The sequence below is a fragment of the Squalius cephalus genome (genome assembly GCF_949319135.1).
Source record: "Squalius cephalus genome assembly, chromosome: 17".
Taxonomy (NCBI): Eukaryota; Metazoa; Chordata; class Actinopteri; order Cypriniformes; family Leuciscidae; genus Squalius; species Squalius cephalus.
In genome coordinates this window covers 28,328,221-28,354,850 of record NC_137138.1, presented here as the reverse complement: position 1 = coordinate 28,354,850, position 26,630 = coordinate 28,328,221, and the positions used below count along the sequence as shown (strand labels likewise).

The following is a 26,630-nucleotide window of genomic DNA, read 5'->3' as shown; positions in this document are numbered from 1 at the left end:
GTGCATGCTTTGGAACTAAAAGCCCTGAGGGACGTTTTGTCAAGCATTTCCATGACAACCTTACAGGAGATTTTTTCTGAATGGGGGCAGCTGACGCTCATATTTCAAACAAAAGATAGACAAATATTTACAAATTACGTTCACTATATGATTTTGAGTGTAAGACAGGTGTCAACATTTGAAGCTTGAATCTTAGGGCCCTTTCACACCTACCTTGTTTGGTCAGGATTTTCTGACTTTTCAGTTAGATCCGAATCAAAATTACAGGTGTGAAACCTCCCCCGGACCACGGTCCGGACCAAACACACTAAATTTGGTCAGACAAAAAGAGGTCATCTCGGTCCGGATCAAACTGAACAAAGGTTTGGTTCGTTTCTAGTGTGAAAGCATTTTCTGTATGGTTCGGACTTTCAGACCATTTACAGGAAGTTCCGGTGGTTCTCGCAGGATTGCTTGCAGACTTCTCCTACTTTCCTGCCGGCAAAGATAAAATGTTTGCACAACGAGGACGTTCATTTGGCGAATTTGAACTAGCCTCGAGTATAGTTGGTGCTGCAGGTAGTAATGCCGTAATAATAATAGTAGAGTGGCAACGATTTGCGTCTGTTCATTCATTCTTGTCAAAGTTGTTTTTTTCTTCTTGTCAACGATACCTGCCGAATAGACAACACGCTGACCTCAGGCGCACGTCCGTTTACAAACCAATCAATGTCAAGATGCAGCCCAGAGAGATGATGATGACAGGACGCAAGTATGTAATGTAAAGTTCTTTAGTGCGCTCACATAATTGCAATGTGAAACCAAACCAAAACTTACAGAATGTATAAAATGTATCAAAACATGAACTTTGGTTTGGAACCTTTGGTTCACACTTTCAGGTGTGAAAACGCCCTTAGATCTATTTAATGTATAGTTTGTCAAGCTTATTACATTACATTTAACTAGTGCTGCGATTTTATATTTAAAAAAAACAAATTAGCACTGTTAACGCACTTATTAATGCAAATGCTTTTAAACCATTCATGCGCGATAAGACATAAAAGAACGAGCTGCCTGTGAATGTCCTCCTGACACACACACACACACACACACACACACACACACACACACACAGATAGACGCGCGCCAGTATCAAGTTCTCTTTCGCGGTAGAACTAACAACATGTTGCCAAAATGAACGCGCTGCCTGTCCTGACTGTGACAGAAAGACTCGCGCTAATATCGTGCGTGCGCACAAAACAGCATGACAGAATACAGTTCTCTTTCGAGCTTTAACGAACAATAACACACACAATTATGCCAAAATGTCATAACATAAGAGTAGTCTTATGATGAACATGAAGAGTTGTGATGAAAGAATGAGGCGCGTGTGAGATCCGCGTCTCTGACAGCGGCTGGTCTTAAAGGGACAGTACAGTAGCCACTAATGTCGCTAAAGTTATTCTTTTTTATTTTTTTATTTTTTTTATTTTTTATTATTTTTCTTTACCCCTGACATGTATGATTATATGTACTCTTGTATGTAAATTATGTTTTGTTCTTGTTAAAATGCAATAAAAAAAAATCTGTTGCTAAAGTTAATCAAAGAACAAAGGGAACAGAGAAAAACACTCACTGCTCTTGACTAAAGAACTTTTTTCTTTAGGCTGATTATCACTAATCTGTGTGTGCATTTATTTTCCTTGAGAACCAAGCAAGTTGACTCATGAAACCATTTGTTTATTATATCGCATATCGCAATCGTAATCGCAATATTGACCTCAATTATCGCAATATGACATTTTCCCCAAATCGTGCAGCCCTACATTTAACTGTAACTTTGAGCTAATTTAAACAAAGAATGCTTCAGTGCGTCGGCATCCAGGTTAAAGGGGTCCTTATGCCTTTTCACTTTTTCAAATTTAGTTAGTGTGTAATGTTGCTGTTTGAGCATAAAAAAAGATCTGCACGGTTACAATGCTCAAAATCCACTTTCCAAGAACTACAACGAACGACTCGTTTGGACTACAACACATTTTTTCCAGGTTTTGTGAAGTCACAACGTTACACATTTAAATAAACGCCGCCAACATAATACGCAAAAAAAAAAAGAGGGCGAGGCCTGGATGAGCTGCGTTAGAGAAGACAGTGTTGTCGCTATGTCAAAGAGACACTATTTTTTCCACCCCGTTTCCAAAACTCATTTCTTTGACCTTCCTATGGCTGACTAATTTAGTGTGATTACAATTTATTTGAAACACTGTTCCTGAACATTCTAAGCCCACACTGTAAAAAATTCCTGTAAATTTACATGGAAATTTAATAGCAAAATGCTGTTTTCATGTAATAACTGCAAGTTAATGTTTTTTGCAATGCATTATGGGAGAACTTGGTCGCTTCAAATTGCGTGTTGACCAGCAACAGTATGACACTGTTATTTAACAGTATAATACCATATTTTCCCATGCACATGTGAGTATAGGAAGACATTTTAATTTATCTGAGGTCATTTTGCAGCTCTGCCTATTATTGTTTTATATGTAAACTACCTATTACTTTTAAATATTACATTTTAAACATCCAGTGATGTTTTTTGTGATTTAAATCGGATGAAGCGACTTTGTTTTAATCCACAAGATACCACAGGAACGTGAGCATTGTACAGACTGTCATCACATCACATTCAAACGGGTAAGAAACTTGTATTCAACTTGCACATTTTCCTTAACTTTATCTGAGTAAACAATTAGTGTGAAATGTTTTTTTTCTTTTCTTGTGTGTTTAATTTTTTTACGTGAGATTCAAACCGTCCATTATCTGCTGCTGTTATTTGCAACTACGTCTTTGATTTGATCTGTAAGTTACCAAGTACGTCTAAATATTAACATACAGTATAAAGATCCAGTGAAGTGTAATTAGATGACAGGATAGCGTGTTTTAGTCATGGAAAAGTAACCGAGAAATATATGATAGCTTGTGAGCTCGTTAGAATACACTCAGACTGCATTTGGTTTGTATTTGCTAATGTCATGCACAGTTTATGCATATGCAATGGACACATGTCCCAATCTTTATCGAAGCAAAAGATACGTGAGGTATGATCAAAATATATAAATCTTGTGTGATTACTGTGAACGTGCGTGTTCAAACCGCTGCAGAAATAGCAGAATAACAGATGGACGGACGGAATGTCGATAATTTTCAGATTTTTCTTTTTTATTGAGACTATTTTTTTATGTATCTCTTTTTTACATTATGTTTTCCTTGTCATTGTAGTTAAACTCCTGAAGGCTAACTTTGTAGAGAAGCAAGGCCTCATTCTTTAAAGAACTTTAAGTTTGCCTATTGTTTGTTCTATGAACACCTGTATATATACATAACTATAGTATAACTATAGTTGTTCACCTAAAAATGTTAGTTCTCTCATTTACTTAACCTTATTGTCTCTTTCTCTTGGAGGAAAAATTAAGATATTGCTGTGGAGAAATTATGTCTGTTTTCTAAGGGTGTCACGATTTCGATTTTAAATCGAAATCGATCGAAATTAATGCTCAATCTCGATTATCGAATCAAAATATGGAATCGTCTAGGGTTGTAACGGTATACCGGTATGACGATTTATCACGATATTGGCATGTACGATTATCATATCGTAAACATTTGCTAATCCACGGTTTTGAAAAAAAAAATAATTAAACCAGATCTCATCTGCGCATATGCAACTTCTTTTCACTTGACTGCTTAGACTCCACCCATACATGTGCGCTCGTTTTCCCCCGCCGAAAATAAGTAACGTTATACTTTTGTTATCTGAATAAACGAACGCGGAATTTTCCTCGAAGATGGGTTTAGAGTGCGGATCGGGCCGAATTTTTCTGTCCGAGCCCGACCCGCGTCCGAAAGAGCAGTAACTGAACCCGACCCGAGTCCGACAGGCATAAAGATATGTCCGAGCCCGACCCGAGACCGACAGTTAAAATCTTTTTCCTTTTTTTCATACTAATGAGACATGTACGTTTGTTTGTGTGGAAAGCCCGCTTTTATTAAGCAACTTTAGGAAGGCATTCGGAAATGTCAACAGGTCAGTCAGTTGTGTCCAGACATATGGACGAAGAGTGGCTGCAAAAGAAGGAAATATGTCGAACATGTTCTCCCATATTCGCGAACATCATCCCTCCCTGCAGATAAATTTATAAATGGTAAATTAATCAAATCGCTATAAGTGTGTGTATTAATATACAGCGGAAAAAAAATGTTCTGTGTGAAAGAGCAGCGCCATTTCGCCTAGTACATACTCAAGTATGTGTGACGCTCATGGTGTTTAAAGTGTCTGCTGTCTCACTCATATGAGGACGTGAACACATGAACATATCCAGAGCTGCTCTGCTTTTATTTAAAAGAATCATCATCAAATACACTCTGACTGAAACTCATAGGTGTTTAGTACAACCTGTCAAAATAAAAGTTTGATTTAGCTTAAAGAAATGTTACTATTGTACAATAGAATATAGCTTAGTTATAACAACAACAATAATAAAGTTTATTTAAACATTAAGAAATATAGTTTTTGTCTGTTTTAATTTAGTAAACCTATCCAGACAAACAAAAGTTGTTACATTTCATCTGATTGCATTTTCAATAATATATTTGTATTAAATCATAGAATCCAGACAAATTATATCAGACAAGTTACCCAGAATTTCTGAGGAAATAAAATACATTTCATAAGACTCTACTATCTTATAATAAGGCCTATCTTAAATAATAATTAATAAATTAAGAATAAAAATAAGTTAAGGTTTTATGAATTCAATTGATTAGACATGTTTGTTCAAATGGGAATTTATTTTTTCAAAAGGTAGACTCATACAAATTATTTTTGTTTTTCATTAAAAAAAGTTTGTTTTAATAAACCATAGCCTATGTTCAACCAAAAAACCCTATCTGTTTTCATTAATTTAAGGGCCATTGTAGCAGATGATTAAAATAATAATAATGATTGTTTAATACCGTATATCATGAAACCGTGATATTTTCTGAGACGATTATCATACCGTGAAAATCTCATACCGTTACAACCCTAGAATCGTCAATGCTGTCACGCCCCCGTGTCACGTCAGCTCGGCTTGCCAAGCGGAAAAAAAAAAACACGTGTTGAAGCGCTGCGAGTCAGAGCTGTTCACACGCTCTCACGCACAGAAAAATCGCGAAGCAAAGAGGACACGGAAACCGACAGACTAGAGCAGGTTAATTTATGATATAAAAAAAAAATCTCAGCTCTCAGATTCTGTCAATTTTATTACGAAATTCAAACAATAAATACCGTTTTGGCGCTTGTAAATGTTACGTGACAGATCCCTAGCGCACGTGAACCGATCATCTCTACTAGCTAGTAGAGATGATCGGTTCACGTGCGCTAATAGTAAAAAAAACACGAACACTGTTGAAAGATACAGTACAACTTCCGAAATGTATATTCCTCATACATAATATCGATCAATCAGTGTTTTTCATCAGCGTGAAGAGGTCAATAACATAGCTGGAGAACAATTATGTCACATTTACCTCAGGAAAGCCATTTAATGACCATAATATAGGCTATAGTATAGCACGTAGTTGGCAAGAAAAATAGCTATAGAGTATTTTGCTAAATATGTGTTCTATATTACATATTATATTTTTTTTACTTATATCATTAAATAAAGTTGTTATTATAATAAAAAAATCATTATATTTATTTTTAACCTTAAATAATAGCCTACTACCAGCTGATAGGGCTCTCTGTATGTTTACAGCATTAGGTGAGTTGTTTTGTTTTTTTTGAGACAAATTAACGCCTATCTTGTGTAGCCTACCTAATATTTATCCAAATAAGTCCATATTAAATCAAATCACAATAATTGAATTGAATTGAAATAATAAAAAAGCGTAGCATACCAGAAATTGTACCATGTAAACATTGTAACATGTCACTAAATCTAATAAAATTCAGTTTTGAATGTTAGTGTTAGTGAAAACTCTTAGTGACAATCACAATACACTTATTGTGATGCAATTTTTTTTTTACAATCAAACAAATCGAGAATCGAATCGAACCGTGACTTTAGAATCGAAAATGTAATCGAATCGAGGATTTGGAGAATCGTGAAACCCTTACTGTTTTCCCCAAACAATGGAAGACGAATGGGGACCAAACCTTCAAGCTCCAAAAGGAACATAAAGGTACAGTACCATTAAAGGGATAGCTCACCCAAAAATGAAAATCAGCCCATGATTTACTTACCCTGAAGCCATTCTAGGTGTATATGACATTCTTCTGTCAGACAAATACAATCGGTGTTATATTAAAAAATGTCCTGGCTCTTCCAAGCTTTATAATGGGAGTGAATGGGCACCATTTTTTTTTTTAAGTCCATCGAAGTGCATCTATCCATAATTAAATGGATAGATGGGTTAATAAAGGCCTTCTGAAGCAAAGCGTTGCATTCTTGTAAGAAAAATGTTCATATTTAAAACTTTATCAACTAAAATAACTAGCTTCCGGCAGACGGCTATACGCAAGTCGACTTAGGCCAAAAGAGCAACACTTGACGATGTATGATGTAGACGTAGGAGTAGCGTATGCCTCTCGCAGTTCAAACAAACAGGGCTGAGCAACCGCGTTCGTCATTACGTTGTGCGTCACGTTAAAGTGTTACTCTTTCGCCGTAAATCGATGCGTACGGCCAACTGGCGGAAACTAGTTATTTTAGTCGATAAAGTTTTAAATATGGATATTTTTCTTAGACCAACGCATCGCTTCGCTTCAGAAGGCCTTTATTAAGCCCTCAGAGCAGTTTGGGACACTTATGATGGATAGATGCACTTGTATGGACTTCAAAAAAATGGTGCCCATTCACTCCCATTATAAAGCTTGGAAGAGCCAGGACATGTTTTTATATAACTCCAATTGTATTTGTCTGAAAGAAGAATGTCATATACACCTAGTATGACTTCAGGGTGAGTAAATCATGGGATAATTTTCATTTTTGGGTGAACTATCCCTTTAATCTAAGTCACCAGTCGTTTAATGTAATATCAAAGATATAAGACCAAAGCATCAAAAACAAGACTCCAATTGCTAGATGTACGGTGAAACAAATTTAATCACTTTAGAAAACTGGTTAAACCATGTGACCCGCATAAATTAGGCTGCCTTTATCTTTCATTTACTATGACTATTGGTGTTCCCCATTATTAGCCGCGTTTCCACTGTCGGGCCAGGGCCGGGCCATGCTAGTGCGTGCCAGGGCCAGTCGCGTTTCCACTGTCACTTCCGGGGCTGGATCGGGGCTTACTCGAGGCCAACGGCCAGGATTTCTGGCCCGTCGAATACCTTGGGCCAAAGCGGGCCAGCTCGGGCTAGAGGAGTGGTTACCAACAGAGGAGGAGTTTACCAGCGCCGGATGATTCTGTCAGCATTAAAGACTTAAAAATAAAATAATTTAACTCGCGTTCATGTTTGAATGCCTTCTGTTTGTGATGCAAAAGACTATGCGCGCTAACCGTTACCATAGTAAACATAGTAAACGCTTGAAGATACGCATATAAAAAAAAACATAGCGAACGCTTGAAGAAATCAGACCAACATTAAAGGCTATGACAGTCATGTTTTTATTTTATCTGTCATAGCCTACGTCTCGTCTCTTTAAACCGGACTATCATAAAATAAAGTAACTTTTTTTTCGGGAGCTTCCTCTGTTTCTCTGACTGAAATATCTGTATGGGAGTCGAGAGATTGCTAAAGCTCCTCAGGTCGTGGCATAAAGTTGTAGAAATTATCATTTTTTTCTAAATGTGATGCAAATATGATAAAGAAACAGACGCGACTGAAAAAGTAAGTGTGTCCTCTTTCTTTTGTGAAATAGACCTAACGGTAATTTATTTCTGAGTGACTAATGTGCAATTTTGACAAATTAATTCATTATTATCAATGTATCACTTTTTATTGTAAATCTGTGGTAAAACATCGATGCTTGGGTTTTTAATATTCAAGTAAACAAACAAAAAAAATGCTAGCAAACGGCCGCTTTTATCGTGTTTGTTTTCAACGCTGTTTCCAGTGATTTCTGATTAGTTTTCTGATAAAACTTCCATTTGTTGGTGAAAGGATGGGTTAGTGTGACGTTGTTCCAGAGAGGCGTGTTACGGGCGTGTTTTAGTGAAGCGCTGTGGAGCTTCTGGCCCGACAGTGGAAACGCAGGCCCGGTGCTATTGGCCCGAGGCTATTAGCCCGGCACGGCCCGTTTAAAGCCCTGGCCCGGCCCTGGCCCGACAGTGGAAACGCGGCTAGTGATCTCCATTCTCTTCTTTTGCACTGTAGGGTCAAATAGACATTTCATTTCCATTAAAATATCATCTTTTGCATCATTGGAGTTTAAATCTGCATAAGGGTGAGTAAATGAGATTTTTTTTTTTTTTTTTTTACATAAACCATTCATATTCTGAATATGTTAGGCCTATTGCCTCTGTAGAATATAAGCAACAAGTAGCACATTAGGTTTTACATTTTTTATTTGCAGATACTGATACTAAGACAGTCATCTTAAATTGTTTTCTTTACCAATAGATATCTGCCACACCTGCTGACCTTGAGAAAATGCTTTCCTGGGTCTCCTTGTTTGATCCTTCTTGGTAAGTATGTCATATTAGACATGTCAGCATTTTGTTTCTCTAAAACAAAGCTCACACTCTAGACCGACACATAACTTTCGTTTATCAGGTGAAGATCCACATTTATGTGCCTCATGCTATAATCTACTGACTATAAATGTACTCTGTATGACCTCTGCAGTTAATTCCAAGTCTTCAGTGAATTATCCAGTAGTTTTTGGTTAGAAATTTTTAGATAATCAAAATTATACACTGCAAATCATTTTAATTGAAAATTTTCTCCTCTTATTTTTCAGATACTTTATTGGAATAAATCCAGAAAAGAGGACCAAAGCTGCACAGAGAAAAGAGGTGTGTAAAATAACTGGTAAAACTGTGCAGAAAAAGACTTTAACCATCAGCCCAAAAGTATCAAATGCTGATATATATTTTATAAACTATTTGTTTTGATATAAAATAATGGGCTAGTGTTCACTGAAGCCTGACTTAAGAGTATATTTGTATTTTATGAACAGGTAAGGTATGTATGTATGTATACTGTATATGTATGTAATTATGTATGCCTGTTTTAAGGCATATGGTAAAAGTCTATATAATGTTGTATGAGAATAAATCTAAAAGTTTATCTAGTGTTGTGTTGTTCTCTTTTGTAATCCACATAACAGAAAATGCAGGGTATAATATGCATTTAAAAATGAGATGGGGTTGTGAGTAGTAACACAACTACACAACTACTATGATGAGCTTACAGTGATGGCAAAGGCTCTAAATGTAATGGTGCGTTCAAGCCATGTCGGAAAGATCGTATTTATGAGTTGAACGCAATGTCGTTAATACGAGTGGAAAGCTTGGGATTTTCTTTAAGCCCTGATGTTTATGAATTGAGGGCGTGTCAGTGAGAAACATTGTGGAATATTACTTAAAGGTATTTCACTGTAAAAAATAATCCTGTAAAAAAACGGTAAACTACTGGCAGCTGTGATTTACAAATTTAACAGCATATAGCTGTAGCTGACAAAACAGTATTTAGCTGTTAATTTCAAAAACAGTAACACACCATATTTTTACGGTATGATGCTGGCAACCACAGCTGCCAGTAGTTTACCGTTTTTTTACAGGATTATTTTTTGGTGCATATTTTACAGAGAACAGCTTCCAGGACCTAAGATGAGTACAATGCAGGCTACACAAAAAAGCTTCTCCTGAAATGGAGCAGTTCCCACTTTCTCGGGAAAATCAGTTGTTTGTGGATCATAACTTTTAAGTTTTTCTTATTATTTGTAGTTCCAATTGTAAGTTTTATCTTGTTGCTATGATGTAAACAAAGGGCAAAGCTTTGCCTCTGCGCGCCTGCTAGCCAACATTAGTGTTGATATATATCTACTATATAGTGTTTCTTTAGCTTTTGTAAACTCTCGTTTTTAAGGCCGTTCACCACCCCTTAGGAAAATTAACCATGGTTTTGTGATCGATTACTGTTTGTATTACCATTAGATTTCCAACAAATATCATGATTAAATTGTGTATAACATCATATCTAAAAATAATAACATTACAAAAAAAACATTCCACTCTGAAACGTCCTGTGAAATCCGTGCTTGCAAAGTCTGTGCATTAAATCCGTTCTGCAAGATCCTCTTTTTTGTCACCATTCGAAAGTCTGAATTAGGGCTACACGATACTGGGAAAATATGCGATGTTGTTGAGTACTGCGATTAGGGATGGGCATTTTTCAAAAGTATTGCATTCGAATATTCGGGCTCATAAAATTCGAATATTCGTTTATTTAAAATGGCGTTTAACGAAAAAGCCTTTATTTTTTAAGTATTTATTTATTTATTTTTGTCATCATTTCTGAAGAAGCTTACGATTAGGCAATATAGACAACAAGCTTACAATATATGTTAAAGTTTTCTTTTAATTGAAAACATTAAACAGTAGGCCTATGTGTAAACAAAAAAATATAAAGAACAAAAGGATTTAAGCTCAAGCAGCGCGAACGGAAAAAACGGCTAATAAAGCAGAGTAGCAGATTGCGCCAGTTACCGTACAGCATATGATTATCGTGTTTATATTGTTTCACGTTTATGTTGAGAAAAACAATAATATCCACATGTAGGCGTGCCGCCGGAGAAAACGCGCTGCGCTGACAGACGTTTCAGAGACACAAAGATAACGGTGTTCTAGTTCTAAGTTTCTTACAGCACTTTGCGTTTTCTGTTCTTAAACCTCTACCTCAATGAAATTTTAAGGAAGAATATGTCTCAAAATAATTTTGCTATTAGATAAGTTATCATCTCGGATCACTCGCACTACAGCTGCGCTTACCTGCAGTCGTGATGCAGTGATGGACAGCTGTCTTTCTTCAGTCGACTGCTGTTTGGATTTCATGTGATTTCTCATTGTGGTGATGATATTATAACTCCAGATTAATTAAATAATTTGATCAAAAGTAATTCCATTTTGTAAGATCATTTATTAACCTCATTTTCGACTAGTAATTCCAAACTGCCGCGAGGCAGACGACGACATTATGATAAAATACAAACAACTTGTTAAACACGCGCCACAGTGCCACCCAGTGCATTTAATTATAACTGCGAGTTAGTGCTTGGGATTTATCAGGGATTCACTGCATTTACGACCGCAAAGTATTTACGGCTTCATAAATTCGATAAAATTCGAATAGTATTTTATTTTTCGAATAATAATTACAGATCGAATATTTGAAAATTCGAATATTCATGCACATCCCTAATTGCGATAACGATATTTCTTGCGATATTACATTTCCCAAGAGAAATGCTATTTTTATTAAGTTTTTTTTTTAGCGTTTATATAATGTAATGATCATACTAAAATAAACAGGTAGGCTAATAGATATTCTTCTGATCTTCAGAAGAATATCTGTTTTTTTCATAAAGAGTTAAAGGGGTGGTTCGGGATTTTTGACATCGGACCTCATTTTTAAGTCAGCCTGGTTGTTATTCATCAGTGGAGACATTTTTTTAAAAAAATTATCCAGTCCTTATATTTGGATAGTTAGCCGATGCTAGGCTAGCGCGAGTTAATGGTAGATGTTAGCCAGCCATTAAAAACCGTTTTACCCACTTCACAGTGCACCAAACGCAAATCAATTATAACACTAGACTATCGATGCAAATGTCCGTTGAGAGAATAATGTTAGAAATCAAATTTACCTTTCATCACATTGCATTAGTTATAATTTGTTCCCTGTAATCATAAGCCTTGTCTACAGCAGCAGCGGAGTGATATTGATTACCTAGGCAACCGAGTGAGTGTGAGCCGGTACACACATGTACTACACACACTGTAGTGCGTGTCTGTTCTGTGTTTACTTTTCGCCGCATTACTAACCGGAGCAAAGTAAAATTCCGCAGCTGCTGAGAAACTAGTTCCTTTGGGATCATTGAGATGAAAGGTAAGTTTGATTTCTAACATTATTCTCTCAACGAACATTTGCATCGATAGTTTGGTGTTATAATTGATTTGCGTTTGGTGCACTGTGGAGTGGGTAAAACTGTTTTTAATGGCTGGCTAACGCATCTACCATTGACTCGCGCTAGCCTAGCATCGGCTAACTATCCAAATATAAGGACTGGATAATTTTTTTTAAAAAATGTCTCCACTGATGAATAACAACCAGGCTGACTTAACATTGAGGTCCGATGTCAAAAATCCCGAACCACCCCTTTAACGTTACACATGCAACACTTTGATTAATGGTTGTCTGTGAGACTCTGTTATTGTTACTTGGCATTTCGTTAGCAGTTTTGGTAGATTTGAGCTTACACTTTTTGAAGTCTTCATATAGCTCCCTGAGATTGCGTTCCAGATGACTGTGGAGATTAGTTTTCTCTCGATGTGGCCAATTTTTCGTGCATTTTTCGGCTAGACTTAGTGACACAGTCACTTATGTTCACATATTGCGTTTTTTGCGTGCAAAATGGAAGCACATTTTTCCAGGCCTGCCTATGCCGCGACGAGATGAAAACATCGCTCACGCAGGTCATGGTTGCATAGCAATGACAGACGCAAGCACTTGTGGAAAGAAGGAGATAGCGGCGCGGCCGCACTTTCCATGCGTTTTTAGACGCGATATGTGAACGGCCCCTTTCACAGTACCTGGCTGCATTTATGACACGTCTTCTCTATTGAAGCCAAAATATTGCCATTTCAGACATACAGTTCTCTTTAGGCACAGGTTCTTCGCTGTTGTCATTTTCCTCGCTTGTCTCTACTCCCGCCATTAGTTTTTATTTTCCACTCTCTGCTCTGAGCCACTAGGTTCCCCTTTGGGCCCAATAGCATAATAGCACCTAGTGGGGAGGCAGGTATAAAGATAGTAAGGCCACATTTGATTGGTCGAATTTGGATAAACAACCTATGCATGCATGACACAAATGCTTTTTGCACATAAAATAAATGCAGTTTATCGCACCTCTCTACGATACGGATATCGCATATATGTTGTTCCAAACCCGTAAGAGCTTTGTTCATCTTCGGAACACAAATTAAGATCTTTTTGATGAAATCTGAGAGCTTTCTGAACCCCTCTAGACTAGAGTTCTCAACGGGTCGGGTCGGCCCGACAAACCCGACGGCACCCGCGGGTTCGGGCCGGGTTCGGGCCGAAAATATAAGCAAATGACTCGGGTCGGGTCGGGTCGGACCTCGGGAGGATTTTTTTTTTTCGCTAATTAAAAAATAAAAATTAAACATTTATTAATCATCGCTGCATCATGCTGTTCACCGTAAAGAAAGTCTGTCTGGCTGCTGTGTGTGCAACTAACGTGCCTCGCGGCTCGTGGGGTCAGAGTGTCAGACCACCTGACGCCGCTGCGTGCACGCTTTTAGCCTGGACGAAGAAGATGGAGTTGCCGTTGGTGAAAAGAAAACTTGCCGCAGGTGAATTCACCGTCGCCAGTCGAGGAGTGGGAAAATCAGAGGTCTGGAAAGTGTTTGGAGTGGTGCTGGATTCTGATGGAAATTCAACAGGTTATGTGCAATGCTTAAAATGCAAGGTGCTGATGAAATATGACAGCAAAAAAACAGGGTCGTCCAGCCTGAGCCGCCATACATTAAACTGTGGGCATGATTCGACCACCACCACAACGCAACAGCAGCTGACGAAGTTCCTTGCCAAAAATGTCCCCCTTAAAACAAAACAGGCAGTAACAGAAAAATGTGTTTACATGTGCGCCAAGGCCATTTTATTTTGTTCAGGGAGACGGCTTCTTAGAACTTGCACAGGAACTCATAAATGTTGGTGCAACACATGGCAGAGTTGCTGCAAGCTCTGTCCTCCCATCTCCCAACACAGTAGCAACACACTGTCGGAATTTGGCAGAGGAAAAAAGAGAAGAGCTTGCGAAGCAGGTGAAAGAGATCCTGAACAAAGGAGGAAAAGTGGGAATGTCTACAGATATGTGGACAGATGACTTCAGAAAGATTCACTATCTGTCAATAACGTGCCACTATGTTACAGAAGATTTTGAATTGATCGAAAAGAATCTGACCACGGCAATGTTTCCCGTGGATGAGAAAAAAACGGGCGATAACATCAAGAGGGAGCTGGTCAAGCTCTTGGTCACCAAGTTCGGGTTCGACCCACTGTCTTTAAAAGACATTGTTTGGGTTACAGACCAGGGGGCAAATGTAATTAATGCTCTCAGGTCATACACGAGACTTGACTGCATGGACCACGTCCTCAACACTGTCCTTCGCCATGCACTTGATAATGACGCACTGATGCAGGTGGCACCTGACTTTGCTGAAACAGTGACAGCATCAAAGGCGCTTGTCAGGTAAAGTAGTAGGCTACGGTAGAAATGTTTTACTCTTATAATATTAGTATCCTATTATAACCTAAATCTATATCTATATATTTTTTTTAAACCTGTACTTTATACCTTCCTTTTTGAGTCCTGAATAAAGTTATTATTATTATAAGTCGCTCTGGATTATGTCGCATCAGTAAAAAAATGCGTCATGGAGAGGAAAAAAAACCATAATAAGACAGTGATATATAATAATATAATATAATATAATAGGTAATATAAAATCTGAGTCTTTAGTTTGTGTTTGATGATTATCACTAGGCTACTCATTTGTGTAACAGCAGCACGCTCTCTTATTGTCTCTACAGATATGTAAAGCAGTCGGGAATGACAGCGCAGCTCTCAAAGACCATCCTGCAGATGGTAGATACACGCTTCAGCACTGTGTATTTGACCCTTAAATCCATCAGTGACATTTACGCGGAGCTGCAGGACAAACTGGAAGCGCGTGGAGAGAGTGACAGGATTGAAAAAATAACCCCCGACACTTTGGGCATGCTGGTGTCATTTTTGAAGCCCTTTTATGATGCTCAGCGTGAACTGGAGGGGGACAAATATCCCACACTGCATCTTGCGCTGCTATGGGTAGAGCGACTCCGACACCACTGCCAGCAAAATGCCAATGATACTGCCCAGCTGGCGGCTGTGCGTCAACGCCATGCGCACTGGTTGCAGGAAAAAATGGCCAAGTCTGTCACTGATCTCCACAAAGCTGCAACATTCCTGTGGCCGAAATTTAATCAGTTGCGGATGCTGCCCACTGACCAAAGGGAAAATGTGCAACAATATGTCAAGTCCCGCCTGTCAGCTGCGCAGCAACCGGTACCCGAGGCGGGCCCAGGTGAAGCGAGCCAGGAGACGAGTGCTTCGTTGTCGGCAGCAGCACCGGGCACGGCACCCGCCGCAAAGAAAACACCACGCTTTGATGAATGGGAAAATGTATTCGGGGTCGGGGAGACCGAATCAGGAGAGGATGAGGTTGACAGTTACGTCCGCCAAAGGCCAACAATGACCGACGATCAGGACCTGCTGGGCTGGTGGAAGACCAACAGCTGCGTGTATCCAAAACTGTCTCAGTTGGCACGGCAGGTGCTCTGTGTGCCGGCCAGCAGCAGCAGCAGTGAGAGGGTATTCAGTGCGGCTGGCCGTACCATTGAAGAGAGGAGAACTCGCCTCAGTCCATCCACTGTGGACGCACTATTGTTCCTCCATGATGCCTTATAAGCATGCGAATATTTTTCAAAACTCTTCAAAAATTGTGTGGTGTGAAACGTAGCCCGCCCGCTGCTGGGTACATGTTTGAGTTCTTTTTATTTATTATTGTGTGACGATTTTATTTAAGGCATTATATAGCCTATTTATATATTTAAAGTTTATTGTTTCAGTTGTTTTTGTATTGTTTGTATTGTTAAAAGGCGTGCAGTGAACATTAAAGTTTGATTTGAATTCCCGTCTGCTGGTCATGAATCATGATAATGCGTGTATGAGAAAAAAAAAACAAAAAACGGCCGCGTCGGGCCGCGGGCCGGGTTCGGGCTGATAATTCATGTTGATGTGTCGGGTTACATCGGGCCGGGCTTTAAAAGCCACGGGCCGGGTCGGGTCGGGTTTTAATTTTCAGGCCCGTTGAGAACTCTACTCTAGACTGCAACGTCAAACACATCATAACAATATGGTTGAACCACTGTAGCCATATGGATTATTTTAACAATGTCTTTACTACCTTTCTGGGCCTTGAAAGTGATTGAATCAGTGAATGACGTTGCAGTCTATGGGGGGTCAGAAATCTCTCGGATTTTATCAAAAATATCATCTTAATTTTTGTTCCGAAGATGAATGAAGGTCTTGGGTGTGGAACGACATGAGGGTGAGAATTTTCCTTTTTGGCGAACTAACCATTTAAGACTGTGCTTGTGAGGATACTCGACAAAACGTGAATTTTGTGTTTTTGACCATTCAAGCGCTGTCTGAAGTGGCTTTCTGTGCACACAAGTCATATGTGTGTCACACAGACAGGAGATTCACAGACGCACGCCAGTACAGCCCTACGTTCTCCTTTGTGTCTTACCGCGCTTAAACATTTGCTTGAATGAGAGTGTGATTGTATAATGGAATGCTAGCTAAAGGATGACAGGAAAAAACGGATGGTGCGTTAAATATTTTTAATGCGTTAAACTGAAAAACTTAATCACATGCATTAACGTGTTAATTTTGACAGCACTAGTAACTTCATCATAACATAATTCTACTTTTATTTCTGTATAGTCAAAATAACAACAAAACATTGTGCTTTTGTAAAAAAGAAAACAAACAGGATGAGCTTTCTGCCGTCTTGTTCTCTGTGAACTGTTGGCCCATTGTGGTTTGTTATTACATTAATTGATTTAATATAAATGTGCAATTAGTCGACTAATGGCTTAAATTAATGGCTACTATTCGACTAGAAAAATCTTTAGACGGGGCAGCCCTATAATACACACACTTCAAATATTAATAATCATGATTAATAATCGCAATTATAATTTTTGCGCAAAATAATCTTTATTATCAGTTTAATGATTATTGTGAAGCCCTAATATGAGCCATGACTTAAATCAAGGAACACTCCACTTTTTTTGGAAATAGGCTCATTTTCCAACTCCCCTAGAGTTAAACAGTTGAGTTTTACCGTTTTCGAATCCATTCTGCCGATCTCCGGGTCAGGCGGTAGCACTTTTAGCATAGCTTAGCATAGATCAATGAACCTGATTAGACTGTTAGCATTTCTCTCAAAAAAAGACCGATGAGAAATGAAAAGTTGCGATTTTCTAGGCCGATATGGCTAGGACCTATACTCTCATTCCTGCGAAATAATCCAGGAACTTTGCTGCCGTACCATGGGTACAGCAGGCGCAATGATATTACGCAGTGCCTGAAAATATTCCCCTGCTAGGTAACTTCCAACGTGATGCTGCGCAATATCAATGCGCCTGCTGCACCCATGGTACGGCAGCAAAGTTCCTATTATGCAGGAATGAGAGTATAGTTCCTAGCCATATCGGCCCAGAAAATCGCAACTTTTCATTTTCCGTCAATCTTAGTACACGATGTAACTACAGTTTTAAATAGGAAAAATATTGAAACTCTTTGGTCATTTTTTTGAGAGAGATGCTAACGTCTAATCAGATTCAATGATCTATGCTAAACGTGCTACCACCAGACCCGGAGATCGGCTGAATGGATTCGAAAACGTTAAACTCAACTGATTAACTCGTTGTTAACTCGTTGTCCTGGAGTTGGAAAATGAGCCTATTTTCAAAAAAAGTGGAGTGTTCCTTTAAGGCTGTATCCCTATTTGTAAAAGTATTTCCGTTTTGCAAAAAAGTTCATCCAGACAGCAAGCAAGTCTTTGATAAAGGGATAGTGCACCAAAAAATGAATCCCTTTAAAAACCATCCCTTTAAACTTCAATGACTATTTTTACATGCACATCAAATTCAGTTCAAGGTCTAAATTCGGGTTTAAAGGGATAGCCAACTCCACTTTAAAATGAAAATTCTGTCATCATTTACTCACCCTCATGTTGTTTCAAACCTGTATGAATTTCTTTCTTCTGCTGAACAGAAAGGAAGATATTTAGAAGAATGTCAGTAACCAGACAGTTTTTGGTACCATTGACTTCCATAGTATATTTTTTTCCTACTATGGAAGTCAATGGTACCAAAAACTGTCTGGTTACTGACATTCTTTTAAATATCTTCCTTTCTGTTCAGCAGAAGAAAGAAATTCATACAGGTTTGAAACAACATGAGGGTGAGTATCCCTTTAAGCCATATTACAAATATGATGTGGAGAAGTTCTGTTTCCAATGAGGATTTGCACTAGATTTTACACATTGCTCATTTTAGCACAGAAGCATGAAAGACTTTGTAGACTATTGTCAAGCTGTCATCAGATTTTTTATTTAATTTTTTAATCTAAAGTGTATTTTTGTTGTGGATGTCCCAATTGGGATACAGGATGTGCAATGTTTAGAGAGTAGCCTACAGTTAAATGTTCAGAGAGTAGCCTACAGTTAAAAGTTCATGTTGCATATTTTAGTTAAATTGGTAAGTTTAAAAATTTATATTTCTTTGTAAAATAGGCACATAATATCAGAATATGAATCTACTGATCAACATACTCCAGAATCAAACCGAATTCTAATCGTCTCACGGAATTTGAGGTGTCAGCAAATAATTGTCTATGGCCAAATAACAGTTGACTATGACCAAGACAACGGTTTCATATTTTTGTAATGCAGAAACTTAGGGTACTATCTATCTTAAATACATGCATATGTGTGTGTGCACAGTCCAAATCTGGTCAGTGTCTATCAGCAACAGCAGAGGGAGGCACTGCAGTGAAGACATTCATTACCTAGTTCGACGAACCCTGACTAACCGGATAAGATACACATTCCTTTAACGTTCTTTTTATAAAAAAAAAAAACAAAAAAAAAAAAACGAACTGTAGCTCGAGTAAACAGCTTACCCGAAAGGGTCCTAAATAAAGATTCAATGTTTGGGAAGTGACAAAATACCAAAATATAAAACTGTTTGTGATTTAACAGTTAACACGTGAAATGTTATTGTGTGCCCTGGTATCACTGTTTTTTTTTTTTTTTTTTTTTTTTGCTTTATTGCTAACTTAAATGAAAAATACCGTAGAGCTTTCAAATCTCTGAAGGAAACGTGAACAACTCAGGGTTGTGTTAGCTTACTAGCTCACGGTGGCTAACCACTAACAGCAGTGTTGTTGTTGTTGTTTTTTTGGAATCAAAACGAAATATTACTCGGTGTTTCTTAAAAAAATCTAACGAATTAAAAAAAGAAAGGGAGCTGAGGGTAAGTAAACAGAAAAAGTCAAATATTCGCCTAAATATGAACCGTGTGAACTGGCTAACGTTGCTTAGCATGTTAGCTTGCAGAGAAGCTTGAATAAAGAAGAGAAGGCTAACACCCATTTAATCTCTTTCAGAGAAAAAAAAAAAACATCAGCTCTAATTTAGCTGCTACTACCTAATTATCGGGTAACGTTACATTAGTGATCGATAATTTCACCAGTCTTCTAAATCATACATCCTAAATATTTTAAACCTTCAAATGTATATTATGTCAAAATGAACATTTAACCATAAATAAAATTAAATCTATACGACTAGACTAGCGGGTGTTTATACATTAACGATTTTTTTTTCTAAAACTCCCCAGAAACCTCGAGTTTGGGAACATGACAAACAACAGCTCATCGGGAGGGCTTGGGTTAGCGAGTAAACTATTCCTTACTGCATTTGGTTTGGACATCAAGCAAAGTAATTAACATTACGAAAAAAAAGGCATTAGACCAAGATGGGCACGAGCAAAACTTCGCCAAGGAGCATGAATACTCAAAACTTTGTTTGTTACTGCACAGAAAAAGGAAACACCATCTGTTGTTGAGGCAAACCAGGTCAAAATAGCCATCTTGCTAACGTTAGTACTTACTAGGGGTCGTTTGTAAACCTGGGTGTTCGAGGAGGCTGGTATCCGTATAGATGACAATAAAGCACGTCGAAGCAAAAACAACACATCTCCGCCGAAACGACCATTTTCCTGCCTCCCGAGCCAGGTCCGGGACTGAGAGTCGGGGAGAGGCCCGTTGAGTTGTAGCCTCCTGGAGTTGGGGACAGAACATTGGTGTTGCTCCCGCCGCTGCTGCCGCTGCTGCTGCTGCTGCTACTACTACTACCCCCTGAACCCCCCAGGCCGTTCACCCGATTCACGTTCCCGGCCACGACAGTCGAAGACGACCCGATCCCCAATTCCGATCCACAATGTCCGGTCCCGGCTACCCCGCTCCCCGCCCCGCCGGGACCCCCCGCACCGGGGGATCCCGACAACTTCTGCTTCTTCACCCCGCAGCACCCGGCCGCCATCTTCGAACAATCTGCACCGACACACCGCTTCCGACCCATCACCGTCACCGCGGGAAGGGCGGGTCGAAACGCAGACCACACGTAGAAATCCCACTGCGTCAGCACGTACGACGAGCAATGCTCCACCTTCCCTTCCTTTCCTTTCACAGACGTAACAAGCGAGAATAGCTTACGTTATATCTCTCCAAGAGAGAGGGGAGAGACTGCAATGTCACCCGATATTATTCCTTCGAAAAGACGTAGGGTACGCTTAAGCCTTACGTAGTGTTCTTAGGGAGACGAGCAGCCGCGAGTCTCCGCAAATTAAATGCTTCGACGGATCCAATGTATATTTGCTAGAGTAAGAGCCCCTCCTTTGGATGCTCTGTTCCGCTGCAACGATGCACGCAGGATTCTGTCAAAGCATGCACGCGTCCATCCATACATGAAATGACAGTCAAGCTAGGCAAATATATGGCCCGTAAAGCAGATCGGATTCAGGTCTCCCTACAAGGGAGTGGGGATCTTGAGTACGCAGGACCCAAACACGCCTCATGAACATTAGCAGACCCGAGAAGCGACGCAGTCTTTCAGTCAATCGATGTAGTTCGGCTGCATGTGTGATGTTAGCACCATGCTAGCCACAGCTCCTCGGTTCACAGCAGCCCTCGGGATCCTGTTAGCCACACCACCTCCTTTTATTGCAAGCCCGCCGTTTAAACTGAACTCGAAAGTTTTCCTTCGATGGATTGGAGTGCTGTCATCCGATTATTCGGGTACATTTTCAAGCGGCATAATATGGCCTCCGCCAGAAATCCACTGGATTCCCTCGGACTATCTGTGTGTTCCGTTCACGGCTGCTAACTTAAGCTCGGTTGCGGTTGAGAAAATATCCTATGCGATCATCTGAGGCACTCGTATTCTCTACTTTCACGCCGGAGTACAGAGCCCAGGACGTATTTTACGACAGATTCCTGCTTATAATACGCATTCTCCGTATTCACCAACTCGTACGTAATCACGGCGCCGTTTCTTCATCGAGGGAAACAGACGTCCTGCATTTGTTATGCGCTGAAACGCATAAATCCGTTTAGTCATCCTTTTGTCTTGTCATCATTAGTTTAAGTCTTCAACCTAATGGAGAAAGAAGACAGCAGTTAGCGAGTATCATGATGACCCAGCAGAATCCAGCCTGTCTGACACGAGCAACGTATGTTCTAGTCACTGAAACGAGTCAAAGTGATGTCGAATCTGCACTCATTGTATTATTTTCAAACTCACTAAACGATATGAAAACCTCTTATTCTCACCTGATAGCCTCACCACCCCTTACTAAACGTATTATGGGTTCACATGACAATAGAAAACCTAGAATATAATTTTTTAATGATGCATAAAAAATAATGATACCACAAAATGTCACTAAAAAGTCATGGGGATTTTCATAGTGCTACTTGTGTTGCTAGAACATTTAGTTATAGTGTCTGAGCATCAAAGACTAGTATAGGCAGAAAAATAATGAAGAATAAAATCAGTTATCAGTTAGAGATATTTTGCTTACTGTGGGTGTGCCATCGCCCAGGGCATGATACATTTACCTGACTAATAATAAATGTTTACATTCGATTAGGTCATGTAGGTAGGGTAGGTCATGTACAAACTTTCTTAATTTGTTATTGGGGGGGCTTTTTTTTTTTGTTTAAAATGAGATAAGCCTAATGGAAAAAACATAAATTAACAATCAGTGGAAACAGCAGTGAAGTACTCCACACTCTTCACACTGGAGATGATCAAACCACAGGATAATTGCAAAAATCTTAAAGAAAAAAAAATGCCAATACAAAATGGAGAAATATGGAAAACCCATTTACAAACACTATTTAAAGAGACAAACACAACCTGTAAACAAAATCAAATAACAAAACAATATGAAATACTGGAAATCAGGGATAACAAAATCTATTAGACTCCAACAATACTGTAAAATATATATTCCAGCATCTAGATCGCATAAGTTATAGGCATTTGTGTTTGGTCTCTGACTGAGAGGTGACTGACTGAGGGTCTGACCCATGTCAGGAATTCAGTAACAGTGTTTACTCATTTAGCCCGGCTTCCAAAGAATAAATATGCATTGTTCTGTAATTAATTCATTCAATTTTGTAGAAAGACGTTTCATTTTGTTCTTATTATCTTCTTGTTTTATTTTTTCTGTTCTTTATGAGACAACTCAATATTGTAGACAACTGTGCCTAGGGTCATGTAGATCAATAACGCACAACATGTATATCCACTTACACATGCACACTTTGTAACTCTTTTACAGCACAATTGGTCACTATATGTTAAAATATAACAATGAGTTTACATGCATGTTTTTTTTTTTTCAATATGTTTATTCTTTCATTTAAACAGTTTACAGAGCTAATTCAGTATTAAAGTTAACAATCTTTTCTAAACCACCCTCTGACAGCACACTTCAACCAATTTCAGAGCGAGTGGCTGCTGTAGAGAATACAATAAAAATAAAATAAATTAAGTAAAATCCATTGAAATAATGAATATTTAAAAAAAAGGGTAACAAATGAAAAAAAGGGTATTATCTTACAAACATATAGTATATAATAGTACTTGTAAACTTCTTTAATTTTAAGAAATCACAGGTTTACATTACCACATCAGCATTGTCTTCTAATATAATTTTTCATATAATTGATCAATTTGACCCAGATCTTCTCAAATAAGATGAATTTTTAGATTAAATATTTTTTTTTTCAACTGGAACATAACATAATAATAAACAACATTTCTTTGCTCCTATCAGGGCCATCTTCATAAAACGTAAATGTACCCTCTGTTCAAGTTGCTAGACTGATTCACACCCTAATAAAATAAATCTTGGAGTTTTGTTAATAGTATATATATTTTCCCAAGAGGTTTTAAGTTTTTTACATGCCCAAAACATATGTAATAATGTATCAGTTTGTACTTTAAATCATAGGGCAACATTCTGAATAAGAACCACTTATGTTATGTAATCTCTCTGGTGTGTAATATACATTGAAACTGAATTAATCTATGTCTGCTGTTACATGAGAATCTTAGGGCATTTTTACAAACAATTCCCCAAGTATCTTCTTCAAAAATACATTCCAAATCTTTTTCCCGTTTGAATTTAGAGGATGTTGTATCCTCTCCGTAAAGATCAATGCAATTGGCATACATATAAGATACATAACCTTTGGGCCCCTTTTTTCTCTCTTATAATGTTATCTATTGGTATCTTTTTTCTTGATCTCTGACCCCAACCTACTGACAAATGGATTGCTGACCTTCTTCACAACACAGGTCTGGAGAATGAATAATGCCTTATCTAGGGGAATTTCTTTGTATCCATAATCATACAGCTTTCATTTGCGCTGCCCAAAAATAAAAGTAAGAAATCTGGCAGTAATCCTCCTTTCTTAGATGGCATATGTGATAACTTAAATTTAACCCTTGGTGTTTTGTTTTTTCCAAATTAATGTTCTAATCAAGCTATAGAGGTTAAAAAACATTCGTGGTATAGGGACTGGAAGAATTTGAAATAAATATAAACATTCTGAAAGATCACTCGGTTTTTTTTTCTCAATTTACATAGCCAGTGTAATTACAGAGGACGTGATTTCCACCTATTTAGTCCTAAATACACAACTTTTCCTGGATTCCATGTGAAGGGGAAATTTTTTAAGGGCATTTTTTTCAGCAACTAAATTCATTGGCATCATAACACTTTTATTCATGTAAATTTTATAGCCAGTTAGTTATTGATCAAAATTTTTCCAATACTTGTGACAAAGTAGGCAGAGATAATTCCGGGTTAGTAAGATATAACATTATGTCAACAGCAATATAATGATTTATTACACAGCTCTTTGGAATACTTGATTCTGATTGGTCAATCACACTATCCAGTGGTATGTTATTCCTCGATAACCGCTAAAGTAGATAACACAGGCTCATCCGGGTTACTGAAATCAGCAGGACTATCCACTAGGAATGTTTTTTTCTTCGTGGAAGTTTTGCGTTTGGTGAGCTAATAAAATATTAAAAAGTCAAATCAATATTTTGTGTAAACAGTTACTTAAATATTCCATCCAGTATCGTGAGCATGCTCTCTCATTTCATACAAACGCTGCTGCTGCCATTTTGACTATTGTTTTTGTACACTAATGGATTATAAGATAACAAACAGATATGATATTAAAACAGTTTCATCTCAAATCAATATCTCTTATCCCCATAATTATCTATGTGTTGAAATGCTGTAGTTTGAACTTGCCGCGCTAGCAACTGCTCTCTCTCCATGGAAGCTTTGCATTTAAAGACCTAATAAAATATTTTGTGTCTTATTATTTAGATGCTTTGCGTCGGGGTCCTGATCACCCTGTCGGCGTTTATTCTGGATTATCCCTTACATAATATGTTCAGCTCCTCCTATTTCTAGACCCAAGATTGACTAATTTGTCCGTATTGCAATGGCCAGGGGTTTTACTGCCAATACAAAAAGTCGTGGAGAAAAAGGACACCCCTGCCTGGTTGTTCTTGATAAAGTAAATTGTGATGACATCGGAATTAGTTTGGACAACTGCAGATGGACTTTTACATAACATATGGATAATGTCAAGTAATTTTGGACTGAAATTCTATTTTTGCAGGACTGCCAACAAGTAAAGCCATTCTACTCGGTTGAAAGCTTTTTCAGCATCTAGATAAAGTGCAATCACTGGGGAGTCTACTTGTTCTGCCGAGAATATGATATTCACAAGCCTCTGTATGTTGTCAAAAGAGGACCTACTGTATTCTTAATAAATCCTATCTGATCCATATGGATTAGATTTGGTAAGACTTGCTCTAGACGTAATGCAATCATCTTGGAGAAAATTTCGCAATTAAGCAATGAGATTGGCTGGTATGAGGCACATAAATTATGATCTTTACCAGGTTTCAATAGAACAGTTATCAAAGCTTGATTAAGGGATTCTGGTAACTCTTTTTTTGTGAATTGCCTCATACAGTATGATTGATAGAGAACAGTAGATTGACTAATTTTTGAAAAAAAAATTCAACCAATACAGCTAAGGCCGAGACTGCAGTTTGAATCTCTCCTTTTGAGATTTCTTTCTCCAGTCTTCATCACACAAAACTGGAATATTCAAAGAAGGTATGAATTTCAGTTTAATCTACTCCTTGGGTGTTGTACAATAGTTTGTAAAAGCCAAAAAACTACACACAGCAGTGAGTATTGAACACACTATGAACACACACCCAGAGCAGTGGGCAGCCTTTTCTTTTTTCTTTTTTTGCTTCGGCGTCTGGGGAGCGGTTGGGGGCTGAGGTGTCTTGCTCAATACCTCAATTTTGGGTAATGAGAGTGGAAGAGAGAGCTGTACATTCACTCGCCCTACCTACATTTATTGTCGGTACTGAGACTCGAACTTGTGACCTTCAGTCCACAACTGCCCCTAAAAACAGTGTTGTTATGGTTTTGCTAATTTCTTCTTTTCTAAGCTGCCAAGCTAGAACTTCCCCTTCCACCAATCGTATCCCCATGTTCACAATAGCTCTGCCATGACCTATGAAGAACATACTAAAGAACATGCTTTTTTAACTTCTTTTAAAATATTATATTCAAAATTTTTACAATGTAGTTGTTGGAACAGCTGAGCATTTATACTGTAGTGTTGAAGTGTTCTCGTTCCATTGTCATAATTTCCTATTCAAGTGATTGTATTTGTGATTGGTACTTTTTTCTTTTACTGGAGGATAAACTAATAATTTGATTCTCAGACTACTTTATAATCATAAAGTTAGCAATATTATTATTTATAAAACAATGCCTCAGAGTTATTTAGTAAGTTGTTGGTGAACCACCATATTACAATTTGACAATTTTTTGACAAAGATTGTTGTATTTACATGAGTAGAGGGGCATGGTCTGATAATATTCTTGGCTGGTACTTACATAACTCAATCAAATAATCCTTTCCTTTGGGAACAAAAAAAGAAGTCAATTTTAGAGTAATTATTATGCCTGTGTGAATAAAAGGAGTATTCTGGAGTATTGATTATGATTTCACTTTTCTAACTTTAGTTTGTGTGTAATGTTGCTGTTTGAACATAAATAACATCTGCAAAGTTACAACGCTCAAAGTTCAAAGCAAAGGAAGATATTCGCTTTTAAA

The 26,630-nt window shown here is 38.1% G+C and overlaps 1 protein-coding gene across 1 annotated transcript in view; it reads right to left on the bottom strand.

The window, feature by feature from the left end:
* The window catches only part of ammecr1 (AMMECR nuclear protein 1), an 85,082-nt gene extending 63,353 nt beyond the window's left edge, over positions 1-21,729 (bottom strand). The window contains exon 1 of the mRNA XM_079847043.1: positions 19,997-21,729. Within this exon, the coding sequence (XP_079703169.1) occupies positions 19,997-20,466 (470 nt within the window). The 5' untranslated portion in view covers positions 20,467-21,729. The remainder of the gene's footprint in view (positions 1-19,996) is intronic.
* Between the last annotated feature and the right edge of the window lie 4,901 nt (positions 21,730-26,630).